Genomic DNA, 20,548 nt, shown 5'->3' with positions numbered 1-20,548 from the left:
TTGTATCTCTCTCTCTCTCTCTCTCTCTCTCTCTCTCTCTCTCTCTCTCTCTGTCGTAATTGATCGATAATTCGTTGTAAGAGGGTTAATCGTGTCTGACGGACGATCGATAGACACACATATCTCTTTCAGGTCGACGTGTTGCTCTGAAATTGTTTACCGATCTGCGTGCATAAACACCGCGCTGAAGGCTTCCTTTCTCGCTTTGCTTCTCTCTCTATCCCTCTTTCTCCTTTTCATTCTCAGTCTCTCTTCCCCTCTACCTTCAACTCTGTTGGTGCTCTCTTCTCTCTTTCCATCAAAAACCCCACGCGCGCAGCCAGCAGTAACGCCATGTATTATATACCCATGTCTCTCCTGCCTCCCTGTTCTTTCGTAGTATACCGCGTAGTGTTACGAACCTTCGAGAAAACATCGTTGCGATTTTTCATCTTAAATCGGACCGTCATTCGGCGTTGTGATAGGAGCTGCTTATTTTTAGTCGATAATACATTATACGTCTGTTACTATGGAAATTACAAGGTGAAATTCGTGGTCAAAAATGCCGGTTATCCACGTTTTCAGTCTATATTATATAGAAAGTCGTGGAAGCGTCTTCGCGCAACAGCAATAGTATGTCACGTGGAAAGTACGATCGTATTTGTGTGCTTTTAAAATGCTTGTAATATCCCTATCTCTATTGTATTTTATAATGTTCGTTTATTAAAAAGATAAAATCTTAAAATTATTCATTTTCTTATTTCGTTTCAATTAAATTAAGAATTATTAATTCTTCGCTAGTTTCATATACATATGAAGTTCATTTTCATTTAAGATTAATATATTAATGTATTTATGATTGTTGCAACATATATTACTTCAATCTCATAGATTTTATGACGCAAGCGCATATAGTCATAAAGAATATGGAAGTAAAGAAAAAGGCGGGAATTTCAAATAATATTTAAATTTCGATAAATTTTTATTTAATTTAAATAATAAATTAATATTTTATTATTTCTTGTTTTGATATTTTATTATTTTTGGGATAATAATATTTTTCACAATATTTTATTTTTTATATTTTACTAATTTATATATATTTTAATATTTAAATTCAACTTCAAATTTAACAAGAATAATATTATAAAAATAAAATAATTATTATTTTAGAAATTAATTAATCATCTATAATCTTATTTTGGTTTAATGATTTAATAAATTTACTTTTGGTTCATTTATTTTGTTTTTTATTGGCAAGCAAAATACTTCTAGTAATTCAATATGATCAAATTAATGCGTGTTACAGAATTATATAACGATTGTTCATGACTTAGTCGTACAGACGAGAGAAATGAAATAAGTTTATATGATAGGTTATGAACGTTAGGTTATCTGTAAAGACCTCGTGATTAGTAATAAGTTGATAGGTAATCGTGTTTGTAGGATAACAAACAAAATTTCATGGGCATTGTCGGTATGTCACTGTCAGTTGTTCGTTGTAAACTACCCGCTAATGCCATGAATATAAGTAATAAGAACAATGGTAATAATAATAATAGTAATAGTAGTAGTCAACAGATTTGAATTCGAAGAAAGCGTTTCAAATTTCAGTCATAACATCGTAGTATCCGAGATAATGTTTTTATGAATAGCTAGTTCTTTTTTATCATTTAATGGTTTATTTTAAACTTATATATATATATTTATATTTTATAATTTTTTAGTCAGTATTATAAAAATATTAATTATTGATTGTTATTAAAGAATTTATATATATTGATATTTGTATATTATACTAAGTATTTAAGTATTTATGAAATGAGATATTACGTTTCATTTGATAAAGGCATTTGATAATACATATGATGAGATGATTACCTTGAAACAATTCGTATCGACTATGTTAAAATTTTCATGATCATCTAATAGAATTTCTATATTTAAATATATATATATTTTTATATATATTTATTTTACGATACAATATATAAAATATATATAAATATTTTTTATTTATATGTAGCGTCTATAAGTTCTATGTACGATATCCGGACACGCTGCTTCGTGTTCCTCTTTTCCCCTCTTTCTCTTTCGTGTGCTTTACGCAGCACGAACACATCCCCTTCTACAAACATGTATCGTAGTCGTCTGCCAATCCCTACGTTTCTCCCACCATCTAGTCTTAGTTCATTCGTCCCTTTGATTGGATGATGCAGTTCTGCAAGTTTTCTATGCTGCTTTCCTCGTACCGCCGATAGACACAGCGCGTGTATGCCATTATGGCAATCTACCCTGGTCACGAGTAAAGCTGTATGAACACGAGTTAAGGTATCGATATTTCAAGAATCGTGTGAAGCATACAATTATTGTTTTTTATCTGAAATAAAATTTGATATTATCCTTTTAAATTATTTATATCTCTAGTTTTATATGAATATAGTTTTGATAAGATTGAGGTTTACGATAGGCTTTTATTTTAAATATATATGAAGAATTAAACATATAAATATACATATATTATTAAACTATTACATAAATAATTTCAATTAAATTTTTTTTCATTACATATTTTTATATCGCAATTTTTTTTAAACTAATTATGTTATCAAACTTTATGCTAAATAATATTTAATATATTTATATCGATTTTAATTTCAAGATTTTTTTATATTTTGATTTTTTATTTTTACTTATCTTTTTATAATTTTGATTTTTAAGATTCTTTTTTTCATAAAAAAATTCATTTTTGTTTTACTTTTTGTTTTGCCATATTTAAATAAAATATCCATTTTTCTTTTCATATCCTTATATTTCTTGGCGGAAAGAAAATTTCTTTGTCCATTTTTTCTTTTTTTTATTTTTTAAATATTTAAATGAAGATAAATTAAAACATTTATTTTTATGTTTTTTTTAATTATTTGAATTAAAAAAAATATTCAGTGAATATTTAATTATATAATTGTAAACAAAATTGAAATAAATATTCTAATAATAATATGAAATATAATTTATTTATTTATTATGTTTTAGGAAAAAAATGATGAAACAAAAAAACAGAAGAAAGAAGAAAATGGCGACGGAGAAGTAGAAGAAGAAGAAATAGAAGAGGAAGTTGAAGAGGAGGAAGAAGTTGATGGCGATGGCGAAGAAGATGACGAAGATGATGACATACCGGAAGGTGAAGAAGATTTAGAAGAAGGAGAGGGTGAGTTATGGAATTTTTTAGTGTTAAAATGTTAATATTTTATACATTCATATAGCAATAATATTGATAATTACTAAGTTATTGAATAAAAATATAAATTCTCTTATTTATAGATGAAGAAGAAGATGATGCTGAAGGTGAAGTAGAAGGAGAAGTAGAAGATGAAGAAGAAGACGCATAATGAAAACAGGGAAAAGAATATGTAAGTAAGAAAGGAGGTAGGCACACGGTACCATCGTCGATCTTCGGCAGTTTTCTCAGCAAACACTTACTCTCATATTGAGTGGTTGGTAGCAATGTTGATTACCTCGTGCCCAGACCCTATTGCCTCCCGACCTACGAATAAAAATTACCACCTTACCGGAGTTGTGGTGGGCTGACACAAATTAGAGGCAGCCGCAATTCTACTGTCTTGGCTCTTCGCAATTCTGGTCATCTAGCCATCACCAAATGCTATTAGATAGTTTGAATGAAAACTATATATTCGTCGTGTGGGATTTGAACGTGTCGATTTAATATCTAAGTCCTTCGTGCATACTCGTACGTTTGGTACATTAAATATACTCTCAAGACGAATTTATTGTTTTATCCAAACCATCTATTAACTGGTATTTGCTGTCATTTGGCTTTCTTCGCGGGACAGTTTTATAACGAAAACTTATTTAAGATAAAAAGCTCTATTGTATTTAAATAATGTAAAATGAACATTTGTGGGTGATGATTTTTTTACATTTGAAATCAAATTTACGTTTGTAGTTCAACGAATGTCTCTCACCTTGTGCGCGTGATTGATTTCTTTTTCGACCTATATGTGTATTTGCAACGACTTTGTAGGAGCGCGAGTTGTTAAAAAAAAATAAATAAAATGGATCAAGTGGTGCGTAAAGAAATAAAAATAATAAATAAATACTATAATAAATACTGGACATCTCTCGACATTCTTTGTATATTAAAAAAAAAAAATGAAAAAAAAAAAGAAAAGATTTTAATGATCTTTAAAATCTCTGCTTCGTGCTCCTGTTTGATCCGAGAACAAAAATTAAGATTAATATAACGCTCGCGCTAAGTAGTATGGATGAGTCATGTGTGTTCTTAACATTGCATAATAATTATACATAGTATGTATAAAGTTATGGAATAAGAAACATTTTATTATTAATGATAATATTATGTAACGTAATGTATTGTGGAGAGGTTGTTACAATTTAGGCTTCGAGTATATAGAGTAGGGAGAGAATTTTTATTTTATAAAACATAAATGATACAAATAATTTGTTTATTTCTCCAAAATGAATATTCCATTTATTCATATCCTTTTATTATATATCCTTTTTTGTATTTACGTAAGATTTCAAAACGAAATTACGTAGCGCATTTCAAAAGTCGTTGAAAATATAATGCAACAATTATCGACGATTGAAAAAATTAATGAGAAAACTCTCCCTATTCAATTGCACTCATTTGAACGTAATTCATTTGTATTTTATGTACTGTGGTTTTATTTTGACATTTCATTGACATGGACTACTCGAGCAATGATTCGTTGACTGTCGTAGAACGGGTAACAGTATTCTTATATGACAGTATCCTGCATACAGTGATCAGTGTCTTATTAAAGACATATTTTCAAATTTATTAATGGTATCATATATAATTTTTGATGAATTACACATTTCACTGATTATCAACAATTGAAATATATATGCTCTTTGTGTTAGTGTCAGTGGATCTTTGCAAATGGAATGGTCCATGCCATCACTTATTTCGGGAGACTGGTAGACAAGAAACGGGTGAAGAGACATTGCGGTTACGATACCATTGTACCATAGCTGCATAATAAATAAAGGTAACGATAATTTGAATGCGAGACGATGTCCCACGTTTTAATGTACAAATATTTTCGAATGAGATAGTTAAATAAAACGCAGTTAGATCAGAGAAAATGATTCGTTCTCGTAAGTAGTAATGGGTTTAACTTCCGAAAACAAATTACAGTAATAGCAGTATTAAAATAAAAAAGAAAACTGCTATTTGTGGACTGAATCCTGCTACATTGAATCCAAGGAGATGGGATGGACTGTATACACACTTGTACGATAAATCCAATTTATTCAATTGGTTAAATGAAAGAAATAACAAAATTTAAGTATACTCCGTATATAATGATACGTAAGTCATACAGCAATTTATTGTATTGTTTACAGACCATACCACCTCCAGAACTCTGTTATTCTACGATTTTATACACAATCTGCTGCTGTATTTACACGTGTTGACTTCAAGATAGTACCTTGACGATCATGTTGACAAAGAACTATCTTAAAGTACAGGTGCCTGAGCAAAAATGAGTACTTTAGCGTTCATAGTATACAATAATACACTGTAAGCATAGGTCCATTTAATTTTATTAATACAATAACAAGCCCCGTTTGCAACATGTTCAAAAAAATATGAAAATGGACTTACGTTGTGTACTTTGAGCCAGAGATCACGGAACTCTTCTCTGCTCCAGTATTTGACGTGATTCTGAAAATTATTTACTGGTGCTAACGGGTCTTACAATCAATCAGGCTGAGCGCCCAGATACCGTTACATCCCTACATTTGTTAGGTAAGCATAAAAAGAAGAATTTAAGAATCTTAATGAATCTGGTAATGAAACATGTCATACGATTAAACGTAAACAAAATCTTAGGCTAAGAATTTGGTTTGTGTGTTCATAAATCTTGTTCAAACTACTTTTGTACAGGATACCATCGCATCATCACTTTCGACATAACAGTAACCGATACCACAGACTATATTTCTGCCCATTCCATCAGAATTGAACTTTCATTGTATTTTTAAGTAAATACATTTTGGAAAACAACAGATGTTTTTTTATTCTTCACGTATCTGTGAAGGAACGCGTCTTTCCCTATTTAATACTTGATAATTAATCGACAACTTATTTTTTCGAAGATAATTTAGACTAAGATTGTTTTTACGTACCTTCTATGTACATATAAATTAAGAATTATGTAGTTATACTATGTAAATATAAAATAGCAATTTACAATAGAATATGTACGTAATATGTGATACACAAGATTAAATATTACTGAATTTCAATATCTATGTTTATTTACACGTATAATTGTATGTAAAATTATAATGTATTCTTAGATGTAACTGTATATAAAGTAAAAGTATGTACTTAAGCATAATATTATTTGTATCTGATATTGTTTATTTATAAAATAATTTCTGTAATTAAGTGATTTTAAGATAATAATACCGGATACCAGGTAAATTGTAATTGATAACAAAATATTACAAATATGTGTAAAATCTATGATGGAATGCAACCATAGTACATAATATTAAAATTTAAGGTAAAAATTTTTTTAAATGTGAATCAACGTACCTGGACGGAATATGTATTATTGGAAATTTTTAATTGGATACATATTATTAGAGGTATAGCAGTCAAATATTACCCCTAATATAAAAATGATATACCACTTACAAAGGAATTTGTAGTAAATATATAAATGTGTAAAAAATAAAAATCAAACATTTGTATAAGAGTATAAGATGTGTAATAGAAATATTTGCGGATATTTATTTTAACTAAGTAATTTGTACGAATATTGCATGCAGATTGTCTTACAATATATACACAATATTTTTTTCACTTATGAGTTTTATTGTATACAATAATAATTCATATTAAGACATTTTGCATGCATGTCAAGACATAGATTTCGATACATTTTGATCACAGTCACAGCATTTTGTATACTTAAATGAATATTTTTAATTCGTAATATTGAAAGTAAAGAATTTTAGAAATCATATAAAAATATTAACAATGTTTAAAACTTATTATCGAATGAAAAGTAATTTAAAAAATTACACAGTAATATACTGCGATACAATCACAACCATTTAAATATTAATTACATGATATATTCATGCAAAGAAATTTTCTTTCAGAGAATAATATTTATATAACATATTTTTTACAATGTTATGAAGATTAATAAAATATACAGCTTTTTAGTCAACCTCCCGCGTTGGTTTATACATATTATTTAAAGTATATAATTCCTGAATAGTGTTATTAGCAATTCTTGTAAAACTATCGGTCATGTTATTACTTTCTTCAATATTGCTTGATTCTGCGTTTATTCCTTTATTTGTTTCCGGCTAGATTTAATTATAGATTTCTTATTTATTAGTAAATGATAAATAGAAATTTGTATTAATAACAATATTATACATACTTTGGTAGAATCTGAAATTGATAATCCACTGGATAGATTTTCAGAAAGACTAATATCAAGATCGGCGAGTTCTGTCGAATCAAGTTGAGGAAGACTCAAATCAAGATTATACTGTGTGTTGTCCATACTTAAAATATTTGTAACATTTGTCGCTTCCATTTCACCTACTATATGAATTATTTAAAAATTACAATGATGTATAGTTTGATATAATAATAATAATGAATATAAACACTTATACTACCAGCATTGTTCAACGATTGAAATTCTTCGTGATAGTTTGATGTTACTTTGCTTAACGTTAATTGTTCTTGCGGCTGTATTTGTAACGTGTCATGTACATATGGAAATTGTTGTTGTGTATACGTTTTGATTGATGGTTGTTGTAAGATATGACTGCTTGTTGATGGATATTGAGGTGATGGTTGTGATTGAATAAGTGCTGGATTGTATAATCTGTACTCCATTGGCGATGTACGATCTGGCGATATTTGTGGCCTGTACAACGTATTAAAATTTCTTCAGATCCATTGTTCTGCATATTATCTCATTTTTTTAAATGATACAAAGCTTTGTGTTACCTCAACGTTTGTATAGTAGATTGCGATTGTGGAGAAGTTGTTGCCATCGGATACAAGGATGAAAAAGATCCTCCACTTCCAATTGGATATCCATAAGGAGATATCCTTTCCGTCGGTTCTGATTTAATAATATTAAAATTGTATTGATTTAACATTGCAGCATCTACAATTGTGATAAAACAAATAGAAATTTATTAAAAATTCCAACTATTAAAGATTAATTAAAATAATACAAATTCATTATTCACATTTTGTTACTTTATACAAACGATTTAAATTTCTCTTGAATGTCATTTTAGTATGTTATATTAATTTTATTAATTTTAATAAATATATAATATGCTTAAATTGAATATTATGAATCAAAAAGAAAATACATAAAATGATTAAGAAGCATATAAAAATTTTTATGATTAAAAAGCATAAAAATGGAAATGATCAAGCAACATATAAAAAGCAAAAGTTTTGAAGGATTAATTACAAAAGATACATGCAATTTTATATATTTTCACTTCAAACATTATTCGTGAATATCTTTTATTTTATTAGAATAAAAAATACAGTCAATATGATTAGCAAATATTAACAAACTAAACTAATATTTTTATTGTCGTACCTGAATATTTTTTATATATAATATTCTTTTGATCTGAAATTGATTGGGAACAGAATAAAAACACGTAATTTTTATCATTAAATAAGTATGTATATATATATATAGATCAATATATTCTGTATATATGTATAAGTCATACATTATATAGATTTTTCTTTTTCAAAGCAGTTTATAAAAATTTGTATTGCCATACAAATATTGCACATAATTTCCGCTCTTATTATTGTATTGCTAAATATTTAAATACAATATTTTAATACGAGAGCAGGATACTTGTATATTATTTAAACTGTAAAAATTAAGCCCGCTTTTGTCAACGTTATTATCATTAACAATATACTTTTCTTGTCGCATTAATGGATATAAAAATGCATCCATTCGTGCAATCACCAGTAATAATTACAAAAATACAATTTTCTCTTCAAATGTACAAGGCCATTGCCATCCAAAAATTTAAGTACAAATTCCAACTATTTATACAAAATATGTTTTTAAAAAAGTATAAAACAAGATTCTTCAGTGCGTGAAAATATATATATATATGTATATATATATATATGAATATAATATTTCTTAATACAATGAAGATTCTAATTTATGAAAAAATATCAATCTTTGCACAACGGAAATTTTTTATCATTTTTTTATGTCAATCTTCTAGATTATTAGGCACTTCTATTATTGGACGAAATTCAATAGACAAAATATATAACAATAAATATAAGAAATTTTTAAATTTAAATATTTCCAATGTGCAAAGATATTAGATTAATTATATAGTTAGTATGATGTGACTTAAGAGCGCTGAAACATAGATATTTCGATAAATATATATTCGTGATTCATAAAAATGCTGTAAACATTCTCCAAATGTACAAGTTAGTCCAAATTTTTGGAACTTCCAACAAATTTTTTAGATTCGTCAATACAATTATTATTATTACAACAAATAGGGTTGATAAAACCCATCAGAAAAATGCATAACATGTTGATGACTCGCATCACAAAGTCTTGCTAATTTTTTTTTCTTGCATATAGAATAAATGTGAACGCGAATATTAGTAATTACAAAGAAGTAAAATCAGCAATTTCGCATAAATGTAGCACAATGTACATTTAGAAATTTTGACGTTGCGACGATGCTAATGATATCATTTAAACCCACTCCCGGCAAAGCTGTAGAATTGAAGACAATTTGATAAAAAATACTCACGCTTCTCAGCTTCTGCCTGTACATGTCTCAAAACTAGCGCGTTTTGGCTGTTATTAATCTTTTGTCTCTTTCGCCTTAACGAATCAGGATCATCTATAAATGATTGTATATTAACCACATGACTTTTAAATATTAATATATCAATTTTTTCTGAAGACAACAAACCTATAAATTTTGATCTAAATTTTTTTTTAATCTTTAAAAATATTATATCTGAACAAATGGTTAAGTCAGTGGTTCAAAATAAGTATAAGTTACAAACAAATAAAAAATCTTAAATATAAATAATTAATTTTAACTATAAATTAAGTGCTTATTCTAAGACTAGAAACAAAGTGATACCTATAAACTTGGAACACTATATAAAAACTTAACAATGTGTCATAAATAGTAAAAAGCAATGCACAAGATTAAAGATATGTATAATAAGTAGCAACACTATAAAATTTGACTAGAAGAAACACAAACTCTTTGATGATAAATAACAAGTTTCAGCTGATTTTATATTTCAGCTATCTTTTTATATAAAAGACTATAGAAATAAAATAACAATTTGTACTCTGACTAGAAAAAATAGTACTGCATTGGTTTCAGAGTATATTAATCAAGGTAGCATAATAAAAATTGCTACATGTACCTTTTTTAAAAAATGAAAAAAATATAAAATATATCTTATGAACGCAAACACACTCAAGTTACAAAAATTTCATATTATCATAAGTAAGTAATTTCATTCAATCATAATGAAAATTTTTGTTTCTGAAAATTAGCAATTATTTGCTATAACATCAGCATTTTTTCTACTATAATATTTGAAAAAAAATATCATTCTTAAATGGAAGTAGGCTAAAAACATTAAGACACATTAAGTCTCCTTTTTTTCAGAGTAAATCTTTCCATCTTCCACAGGACTATAATAGAAAGACATTTCATCAAATTCAGAAACAGTTGCGTGCGGCGCCATAGCAGTATATAATGCATAATGTTCAGCTTCTGTTAATTCCATTCCATACGGTGGTGTTTCATCGCCTTCCAATCTAAGTGATTTTACGCTAGTAGTACTTACTACACTAGTTTTTGGAATTTGTAATTGTGAATTATTTGATGTATTGTTTGTTGTCAAATATGAAACATTTCCTGTAGTAGTCAAAGATTGAGTAGTTTCTTTGGGTACATTTAAAATTGTGTCTTTATCTTTTTTCACTTTTTTTGCAAATAATTTTGAAAATAATCCTTGTTTCGAATTTTTAGTTAGAGTACTAGGTAGGGAAGGTAAAGTTTTATTTGGTGCTTCAATAAAAGAATCTGGTGTAGTATGATAAGATATAGGACGAGGTAAAAGAGGCATAGAAGGCATTTTTCGGATACGTTTTGGTGGTAAAGGCGGTAATCTTTCTTCCATTTCCTGTGTTCCATCTCTTTTCGTAGTCATTGGCGGAGAAGGACAAGATTGATTAGTATCTGTCTTTAGTACACATACATCTTCATATTTTCTCTCGTTCGATAAATCAGTAAATTCAATAGGATTTTTCATAGCCATTTGTAAACTAGTATAAGTCTGATTATCGCAAACATCAATATCCATAGTTTGATCGATTGTATTCTGTTCAAACGCTGCCTGTACTAACTTTGCATGTGTATCAGCATAAATTTGATCTAATTCTGCTACTTGTGTTAATAAATCATTGAAAGACTTATTACAATCTTCTGTCACTTCAATTTTAAAATCTATTTCATTTTCTTTTTCTTTGAGACATATTTGTCCTTTTTGTACCCATTTACTTACTTCAGAATAATCGAACCAATCAGATTTATCTTTAAAGATTTCTGTATTTTTTAATACGCACGCGTTTTCAACAGTATTAGATTTAGGACGAGTTGAAATTTCTAAATTCATATCCTTCGTTTCTTTGTCTATATAATTGGGATAAGATTTGTACATTCTATTTAATTGTTCGTTTTCTATAATTCGTTTCTCTTCATTGATTGATAAATCATTATTTCGATAATCTATAATAGTGTTTTTAGCATGATCTATATTTTGTGCAATATTTTGATTTATTTCCATACTTCCATTATAAGAATCTAATGTATTTTTTACATTGTACAAATCATTTAAAGCACGTAACGCAGAAATTTTATTATTCCATTTTTTTGTGTCGAAATCATTATTATTATATTCGTCAATATTACGCGGAAATTTCGGAGTAACGTTTGAAAACAATGTCGGTTCAGTAGCTAAAATTTTGCCAAATGAAGTGTAATCTGTTTTCTTCCTGGCAAATGCTTTCCGTAAAGACCAGAAAGCAGGCCTACCTGCACCGAGAGGTAACATCAAAAAAGGAAATGGTTCGCTTGTTGCACCATCCGATGGTCTTTTAAGTTGAATATATACTTGCACTGGTTGTTCCACTTGCTGCATACGATAAGTCGGTGTTCTAAATGCAATTGCTGTCTATTAAGATAAATCAATTCATCAAATTAGTATTAATGAAGATACAAAATTTAAGTAATTTTATATAAAAATCGAATTTCATACTTGTTTATGTACATGAACAGGTTGAAAATCACCAAATCCTTCCCAAAGCACTTGTCCATCTTTTTCTTCAAAGAATCTAACTTGTATATCTTCTTTTGCAACCTTTTCACATAATAAAATCATTTCCATACCACCAGCGACTGATGCGTTACTATGACTGAGTTTGCATATCACAAGATCTGACATTGCCTCTTAAATATTTAATATTTAATTATTTAATACATAATCGAATAATTGATATCTTGATAAAATATAATTAATCTGAACATACTTTTATCAAATATAGGGTCAGATACTACTGGTTGTAATGGCACATTGAATTTTCTTTTCTGTGATCCTTCTAAAAAAACTTGAAAGCATAATCTCACTGCATTGAGATCAATACTAGTAGGTTGTCTTTTGTGTTCGAAGCCAGCTAATAAAAAATTAAATGTGATTTGTTTTGTGCCAAATATAGTTAAATAAATCTACTGAATTTTAATTTACTTCGAAAGGGATCTACACGAATTTCTTCTCTTATTTTAAGTGCCTCTTCAATATCTTTTTTTTTTACACATTGAATTCCAAGATTTGCAAATGTAACTGTCATATTCTCTGATGAAATTTCTACTGTACAAACACCTTGTTTACATGCTTCCTTTCCAACAAGATTATGAGGATGAGGTCTATATGGTTGATCTTTTGTTACACATGATACTACAACTAAAGCTCGACCTTTATAACCAACTATCTGTAATCAGTATTAATTATATATTATTAATTAATATTATTATATATTGTTTTTTTTGTTCTTACTTTTATAGTAGGAAATGTTTTATTTTCTGATGTACTGTTTACACCAGGTATACTACCAGCTGATCTGCCTTCACATTCATAGCGAAAACGTAAAGCTTTGCTTGCCGGTTGTTCTATTATTTCAACATAAGGCAATAATCGTTCTGTGTTCATTTCTCTTGGGATTTGATCTTCCCTCCCATTATATTTAGTATCAGTTTCAATGACTTCAACTATATAAACAAATTATGAAATAAAATATGTAAAATGTAATTTATGAAATTTATGTAAAAATATAATAAAATTTTCAATACTTACTGACATCACTCATATGTATATTTCCATCACTCATATCATGGAATTGTTCCATGCCTCTTATTGTTTAATACATTGAACAATAGTCATCTGAAAAATAAATTTTTTATCATATTATGTTATTAAAATAATTTCTATTTTATTGTATTTCTAATATTATACAAATTTTTTTTTAACAATTCTATTAGAATAATTATATAGAATATAAAATGATTGTAAAGTAAAAATATATCAAAAAATTTTTTTTATTCTTTTATGTATATTTTGAATATTTTATCAAAGTGAAAGCAAAAATTAACGACATGATTTAACTTTTGACAGAAACTTCATAACATTATGTAGAAAAAATTTCGCGCGCGTTTAGTTAAGATAAATGGAAATATAATAATTGGATAATAATAAATACCTAGGAAGAAATAAAATGTATAGAAGAAAAATTGATTTTAAGATCAATTTTTTTGATATAAAGAAAATTAAATGTTCATAAATTCATGAATCGTTCATCTTGGTAGAAAAACATATTTATGTCGCAAAAGATGTCGTATAGATGATGATTGATATAAAACGTATTAGATATAACTTTTGATTAACACTAGCAAGTGAATCAAACACATATTAATGAACATGAATAAAAATTTGTTAAATCTCTAGCAAGAAACGACAGCTGTTCACAGGTATACTTCTAAAGACACTGCACACAAGTGTCCCAAGTCCCAAGGGAAGAGAAACGAGAGTAGAGAGTGAGGAGGGATACCATGCTGATCCAATCATTATTTTGGGAAAGCCTAGCTTCGTACAAGCCGTGCAGCTATAATTAAACTATCGTAGGACAATGTGACGAGAAAGACTTGCCTGCAGCTTGATCAACATAGTAAGGCACTTTCGAATCTGAAAGCACGCGCACTGTTTTGGATAATTCTGCTAATAGGAAATGCTTATATTCTTGAAATTTTTTTATAAAATACACACTGTGTTAAATAAATTGAAGAAACGCGATGTATTAATGTTTAGATCTATAATTGAAATTCTTTTATTTGTCAAATATTGTTGCGCACACTATTTGCACGCGACATAAAAGCATGCACAGCCGTGACTAGAGACAAGACTTTATGCGGCATAACATTTTGCTCGGACTTTGTATCGGTACTGACATGTCCGTTGCTTTTAATGGTAGAAGCAAACCAATATGCTATATGCTTCGCGAATACGCGCAAGTACGCGAACTCTGACGGTTCTATACTCACAGCCAATTCAAAGTGAGTGAACGTGTGTTAACATGATATATTACCTTTCGATTATTTCCTTGAAATCCATAGATCTGATGACGTCGAATTTTTTAATTTCTTAATTCTTAATTCTAATTCTCTTCATATTTTTCATATTATCTTTTATATTGATTGTATTTCTTTTTTTTGCATATTTTTAAACTTGAATTTGTGAGTTGAAAATCACTAATAAATTACATATGTTCAGCGTTTTTTGGCATAAACGTATTAAATAGCTTATATCTAAAATAAATTTGTGTCTAAGGTTCAGCGAATTTATCATATGTAGATTAAAATTTTCAGGGACGTAGATAGGTTACCAGAGACTAGGTACTTGGTGTCGGATGAGTCATGCAGACACGTCACATAATTCTGTTTTATCATGTGAAATTGTAGAGCGTTAGATAATCAATCATATCTATTTACTTGAAATTATATAAAATATTATTTGTTATAAATATTATGTTCGATAACTATCATTTATATTTCTTTTATATATTATAGTTTTGGAAAAATCAATTTCATTACATTTTTTGATTTTAATTATCCTTAAAAGTTTTCGTAAATTATTTATTATATTATATATAAAGTAAATTTGAATTTTTGAAACATTTTAAAATGCAAATAAAATTTACTTGCTTGTAATTTGCAATTATACTGTAAATCAGATCTATGATGCATTACATAAGTTTTAATCGCTCCTTACACTCATCGTATTGTAGGTGTATTCAATTTATGCAATTCTATGAAGTAGATACGCAATCGTACGATTAATTCATAAGTTATAATAGTTAAAATAAGAAATTAATGAGAAAAGCATTCATCATGGACAATGTGACTTCTTTATTTGGTTAAAAATATTACTGTTACTATTTGCAAAAGTTACGATGCTTTTTTGTCATCTCTTACTCTCACTCGTTTTGTCTCCATGACAAGAGCAAACAACATTAATAATTTTTATAAAGAGTTTACTCGTGAACTGCAAGCGTGATGCCAGAAACTGCGATCACTCCGAAAAGCTCGTCTTCCCTGAGTGTTTCAATAAGCTCCAGGGAAGAATCGAATCAATGTTTTACCAAGAAAAGATTGACACGATGCATGCAACATAAATTTCTTACATATTCGCAACTTCCCATAAGATGTCAGAAACCCAGCCGATACTATCGTCCGCCAAGGACCTCCTTCAGATTGGCAAATCTCACAACCATCAATCATACAGCTACAATTAATACGGCGAAAAGTTGTCCGGACAGTTCAACATGTTCGATATTACGTGCAATCAGTGCGTCACGTTACAAAAAGAGTTTATCCATGATTGACTTTTCACCTTTAATAATGGATACTGAATATGGCGATTTTAGGTAAAGTTTATGAATAATTTATAATAATTTGAATTAATACAATTGATTCTTTGGTAATATAGATCGGACAGTAGTTCAACTATAGAAAAACTTGATGAAAGTGATAAAATGAAAGATACTATTGGTAATGAAATGGGTGTCGGTATTGGTATCAAAAAGTGGATGGATGGATTCGTAACATCAGAACCGGAGGAATCGTATTCCCATTTCTTTCAAAATCCAAAGAAAGCAGCAATTTTGGTGTGTCATGTGCTTATGTTAAATGCATGGAGACGCAGACGCAGCGATGTTCAATATCTTAACAGCACAATTGACGATTTAAGCCAGCAAATTGAACATTTGCATCTACAAATTGTCGTTTTGCGTCGATTGCTCGATACGGAGAATAGTCGTGTCAGTAAATTGACCAGTGATGTTCACCGTGCCAAAATGCAATTTGACGAAGTACTGAAAGAAAGGAATACTCTGAAATCGGTAATTTTCTTAATACATATTTAAAAATTGATAAGTTTTAGCAATTATACGAAACATAATTAATTAATTGAAAAAAAATAATATCTTCACGTATTTAACATAAAATAGTAACAATGTGCGCATGTTAAGAATAAGAGCTATACATTCAACATCTTGCGGACGATGAACATGAGAGTTCAATGACGTGTATCTAACTAGAGGGATGACGCTAGCATAAGAGCTCGCAATACGACTTTTGGGACACGCAATAATATATGTAGTTATAGAGACGATCGAATTTTCGGCATTCCTTGAATAAACAAAAATATCTTTCAAACAAGTTCAATAACTTACTGTTACTTTTATATTAACAAAAATTTTCTATTTTTCATCTCATTCAAATTTTCTTGTACATTTAAAAAGAAATAATTTGTTATTCTAAATATTTATAATATTTGAATGTTTATAAATGCATAAACATGCATTTATTTTGCGAAATGTAATGGAAACATGCGTCGTAGTCGAGTCATTAATTAGTATATACTATATACGCAAACGAGAAGTTGGCACCGGTCCAGCAGCTAATTGTGAAGCGAAAGAAGAAACTATATCGCGACGACACAGCATAGATAAAATTGGTTCTAGATACTTTCGAAGATTTACGAAGTTTAACTTAGCATTGAGTTTTCACGAATTGGGTTCACCGTTTTCTTTCAGGAAAAAGTAAAATTGGATGAAGAGATTCAACGTTTGACCGAGCTTTCCGAGGAAAGGCAAGTTTCAACGGAGAATATGCGAAACGAATTAATCACCGCGCAAAATCAACTTCAAGCGGTCGACGAACAAATGTCAAAGGATCGAGAAAAATTGCTGAAATTACGAGAGGATAAAAGGATACTTTTAGAAAAGGCTAGAACACTTCTTGTATTATAATTTATAAATTATCTTTAATGATAAATGCAAGCTTATATATTATACCATTGTAAAAATTGATTTTTACTTGGTGAGTCATTGTTATGCTCGCGAGAAACGAATCTGCAAAGGGTGAATTCTCTTTCAATGCAGTTTTTTTTTTCTATGAACGGATGAGTCATTCGTTCACCCTTTCGTGCTTAGAGAACGATCAATCTAAAATGTTACAACATATTTTTATGTTTCAAATTCCTATGATACAATTTTATTTATTTTTTATTTTAATATCATATCTTAAATATCTATGGATTAAGGATAGTAATAAGAGTATCTGATGTACTTAAACTTACTTTAAATAGGTCAATGCACGAAAGGACAGAAGTTCGTGGTTGAGTCATACTCTTTCTACCTTATCGATGACTCAATAACATTATAATACTACTTTCTTACCGAGAAAAGCAATCGATATTACTTGACCTATTAATTCTTACTTGGAGAGTGTAGAATCAAAACAAAACTCGTGACATTATGTTTATTAGAAATAATAATAAATTTTTTTTTTTTAATTTTTATAATTCTTGATTCTTTTCGTGAATTTTATCTTAAGAATAATCATTTATCGATTTGTTAAATACGTATGAAAGAAAAATGTAATGTTATTTCAGATAACGGCTAGCGAAACATTAGCGGCGGAACGAGGAACAAGAGCAGACAAAGCTGAATCAATCGTGGAGGATTTACAGATGAAACTTGCCACACAGATTGCTATGGTTGAATCCTCGCAGGAACAGATAAAACGATATTCAAAGTAAATTTAGCATACGTAAACAATTTACATTATTCCAATATAAATTTCTTTGTAGGGAATTGAAAGTTAAAGAGGATGAAAAAAACAAGTTAATTAAGCGCTTAAAATCATCCGAAGATGCAGGGAGAAATCTAAATATGCGCGCCATTTCTTTAGAAGCACAACTGGTTGACCGAGAGGTAGCCTTACAAAATATGCAAGCAGCGTATAATACGCAATTGTAAGTTTTTTTATTTTTTTTCTTTTTTTGAGTGATATTATTTAATATTAAAATTAAAATTCGTTGTATTAGAACCGAATTGAGTGAATTGAGAGAACGTTTAATACGTCAATCTCAAGAAGGGGGATGGAGTAGTAGAATGTTGCAATTAGCTGGTAGCGTTGTACGAGCGCCAAGGGCTATATTGCGTACTTTACTATCGGGCCCAGTGTTGGTTTCCTAAAGATAGCTTGGTAAGTTACACATAAAATTATAATATCTATTAATAAGAGCATAATAATCGTTTGTTTTTATAATTTTAGTTGCTGTTCTTGTTCAAGCGTGATTGCGTTAAACAAAGTGTTCAAAAAATGGAATTTCGAGGGTGATGGTGTTGGTTGTTCGATAAGAGGAAAGAGAAAGGGAAGATTTTAAGTGTGAAAAGAGATTTTACGTTGAGGAAAAAGAGATATATGTGATCGCAAAAAGACGAAAGGAACGAAAATCAGTTTCAAACTGGTAGTAAACTTTCCGGATACTTTTATCATCGAAATTATAATATTTTTTATTTATATTTTTTTTTCTATTCATATACTTTCTGATATCGTAAGCTATATAAGCATTTTAAATTGAAAAGAAATGATATAAATGATGATTATAAAAAAAAGTTACTAATATTATGATATTATACTAGAATACAGACAACTATTCTGCGAAACTAAGGATGGATAAATAAATGCAGATATTGTACATTTTTTAAATCTATATTTTATCTTTTTTCGCGTAACATGATAAAATGATAAAAATAAGATACCGTCAGAATCGCTCAATGAAGATGATTTATTTCTTTTTATTATGCAATTTCGAATAAATATATTCAATAAGCAATTAATATGTATATAGACAATCTTAATTGATTGTATTTTACGTAACGTTTAAGTATACATTTTTAACCAAGATAAATAAATTTTTGTAATAGAGCGATACTCATGGTATAATATTTTTTTCAAAAAAACACGTTACAATAGATCGTAAAATCTAAGTAACCACGTACGAGTGACACAAATACGACGTGTCTGATCACATTTCTTATTATTATGTACTTAAGTACAAGATAACATTGATTTTCATTTTGTTCGATAACAATATGATTTCTGCGGTATATTTTTTCATGCTTCTGCCAGTATAGTAAACATCCTTTCTTATTTGAGGCTTTCGTACGGTAAGTGAAGATACGGCACAAATTTTAGTGGAAGATTCATTCTTATTATCACAAAATCGTTTTATATTTGAATTGTTGTTGGATGTAATTTTATGTAATATTTTCTAGACGATCTAAAACATCTTTTATGCATAGATTAATTCTGACAACAAATAATGTTGCCCTACAATCTTGAAATTCGGTCATACTCATTGATTTATTACTCTTCAAAAATTTATAAAGAAACATGAAAATAAAAAAAATGCTTGGTGCATTTTTATTTGCAATAAAAAAAATTTGTAAAAATTATACTTATGGATGTAAAAAAAATCTCATCTTTGATTGCTCTGTAATATCAGAGTTAAAAAAAAAAAGAAAAAAAAATAAATAAAAAGAAGGAAATAAAAGACAATAATGAAAAAATAATACATTTTCAAAATATTTTTTTCTTCATTCATTTATATATTTCTAGCGAAGAGTAAAAGACAAAAATACTGATTAGGTGAATGACCTAAACCTCACAACGACCTTCTCAAACTTTATAATATATATAACTAACTTTAGCTAATTCGGCAACTATAAAAAAATGTTTCATTGTGTATTAATAAATTGTACAGTTGATTATATCGAATTTGATGGCTTGAGGAACGTGTATGTATCTATTTTTATGAGTAATAAAATTTAGAATATTTTAAACTATAACAAATCTTGATACAATAAATTGAGCAATTTTGATATTTCTATAAGATTGCTCTTTGTATCACCTTTTTATAAAAACGTTACCACAAGCCAGTAAAAATATTAATATCGTTATTTATGTTTTGAAATATATTGGATTGTTATATTGATAGTCATTT

General features: G+C 28.5%; 3 protein-coding genes across 9 annotated transcripts in view; 2 read left to right on the top strand and 1 right to left on the bottom strand.

The window, feature by feature from the left end:
* LOC102680857 (acidic leucine-rich nuclear phosphoprotein 32 family member B-like) overlaps positions 1-4,458 on the top strand; it is a 5,932-nt gene extending 1,474 nt beyond the window's left edge. The window contains exons 1-3 of one of the 3 annotated variants that reach the window (XM_031512414.1): positions 282-522; positions 3,013-3,187; positions 3,301-4,458. In XM_031512414.1, the coding sequence (XP_031368274.1) occupies positions 334-522; positions 3,013-3,187; positions 3,301-3,368 (432 nt within the window). In that variant the 5' untranslated portion in view covers positions 282-333 and the 3' untranslated portion in view covers positions 3,369-4,458. Of the gene's footprint in view, positions 1-6; positions 629-3,012; positions 3,192-3,300 lie in introns of those variants that run through there. The other 2 variants (XM_006619692.2, XM_006619693.2) reach the window with 2 other exon arrangements.
* A 393-nt stretch (positions 4,459-4,851) lies between these two features.
* LOC102679069 (embryonic polarity protein dorsal-like) lies at positions 4,852-14,922 on the bottom strand. 5 transcript variants are annotated; one of them, XM_006619678.2, is made up of 12 exons: positions 14,345-14,789; positions 13,496-13,582; positions 13,199-13,410; positions 12,890-13,133; positions 12,675-12,818; positions 12,404-12,594; positions 12,181-12,319; positions 9,865-9,957; positions 8,036-8,198; positions 7,699-7,952; positions 7,455-7,621; positions 4,852-7,377 (listed from the first exon to the last, which is right to left on the bottom strand). In XM_006619678.2, the coding sequence occupies exons 2-12, from the start codon at positions 13,545-13,547 to the stop codon at positions 7,228-7,230; spliced, it is 1,809 nt and encodes a 602-aa protein (XP_006619741.1). In that variant the 5' UTR covers positions 13,548-13,582; positions 14,345-14,789; the 3' UTR covers positions 4,852-7,227. The 5 variants fall into 5 exon arrangements, with proteins under 5 accessions (XP_006619741.1, XP_006619742.1, XP_006619740.1 ...); XM_006619679.2 differs by having other exon boundaries at positions 8,036-8,153; XM_006619677.2 differs by lacking the exons at positions 4,852-7,377; positions 7,455-7,621; positions 7,699-7,952; positions 8,036-8,198 and having other exon boundaries at positions 8,746-12,319; positions 14,781-14,922.
* Positions 14,923-15,380: 458 nt separating this feature from the next.
* LOC102679551 lies at positions 15,381-20,548 on the top strand. Its single transcript, XM_031512413.1, has 7 exons — positions 15,381-16,118; positions 16,181-16,592; positions 17,289-17,480; positions 18,149-18,291; positions 18,347-18,511; positions 18,584-18,744; positions 18,814-20,548. The coding sequence occupies exons 1-6, from the start codon at positions 15,748-15,750 to the stop codon at positions 18,732-18,734; spliced, it is 1,434 nt and encodes a 477-aa protein (XP_031368273.1). The 5' UTR covers positions 15,381-15,747; the 3' UTR covers positions 18,735-18,744; positions 18,814-20,548.

Source organism: Apis dorsata, unplaced genomic scaffold, assembly GCF_000469605.1.
Source record: "Apis dorsata unplaced genomic scaffold, Apis dorsata 1.3 scaffold_429, whole genome shotgun sequence".
NCBI lineage: Eukaryota > Metazoa > Arthropoda > Insecta > Hymenoptera > Apidae > Apis > Apis dorsata.
Note: the sequence above shows the minus strand (reverse complement) of the source record. Positions and strands in the feature narration are given on the sequence as shown.

What these genes read in the sequence shown, in the direction of transcription:
- LOC102679069 (XM_006619677.2), bottom strand. Translation starts at nt 13,547, where the DNA reads ATGGAACAATTCCATGATATGAGTGATGGAAATATACATATGAGTGAT. An exon ending in TATACATATGAGTGATGTCA is followed by an intron (nt 13,411 to 13,495) that starts GTAAGTATTGAA and finishes TTGTTTATATAG; the next exon opens with TTGAAGTCATTGAAACTGAT. An exon ending in CTGTTCATGTACATAAACAA is followed by an intron (nt 12,320 to 12,403) that starts GTATGAAATTCG and finishes TTATCTTAATAG; the next exon opens with ACAGCAATTGCATTTAGAAC.
- LOC102679551 (XM_031512413.1), top strand. Translation starts at nt 15,748, where the DNA reads ATGCCAGAAACTGCGATCACTCCGAAAAGCTCGTCTTCCCTGAGTGTT. An exon ending in AAAGGAATACTCTGAAATCG is followed by an intron (nt 16,593 to 17,288) that starts GTAATTTTCTTA and finishes GTTTTCTTTCAG; the next exon opens with GAAAAAGTAAAATTGGATGA. An exon ending in AAAGGATACTTTTAGAAAAG is followed by an intron (nt 17,481 to 18,148) that starts GCTAGAACACTT and finishes ATGTTATTTCAG; the next exon opens with ATAACGGCTAGCGAAACATT.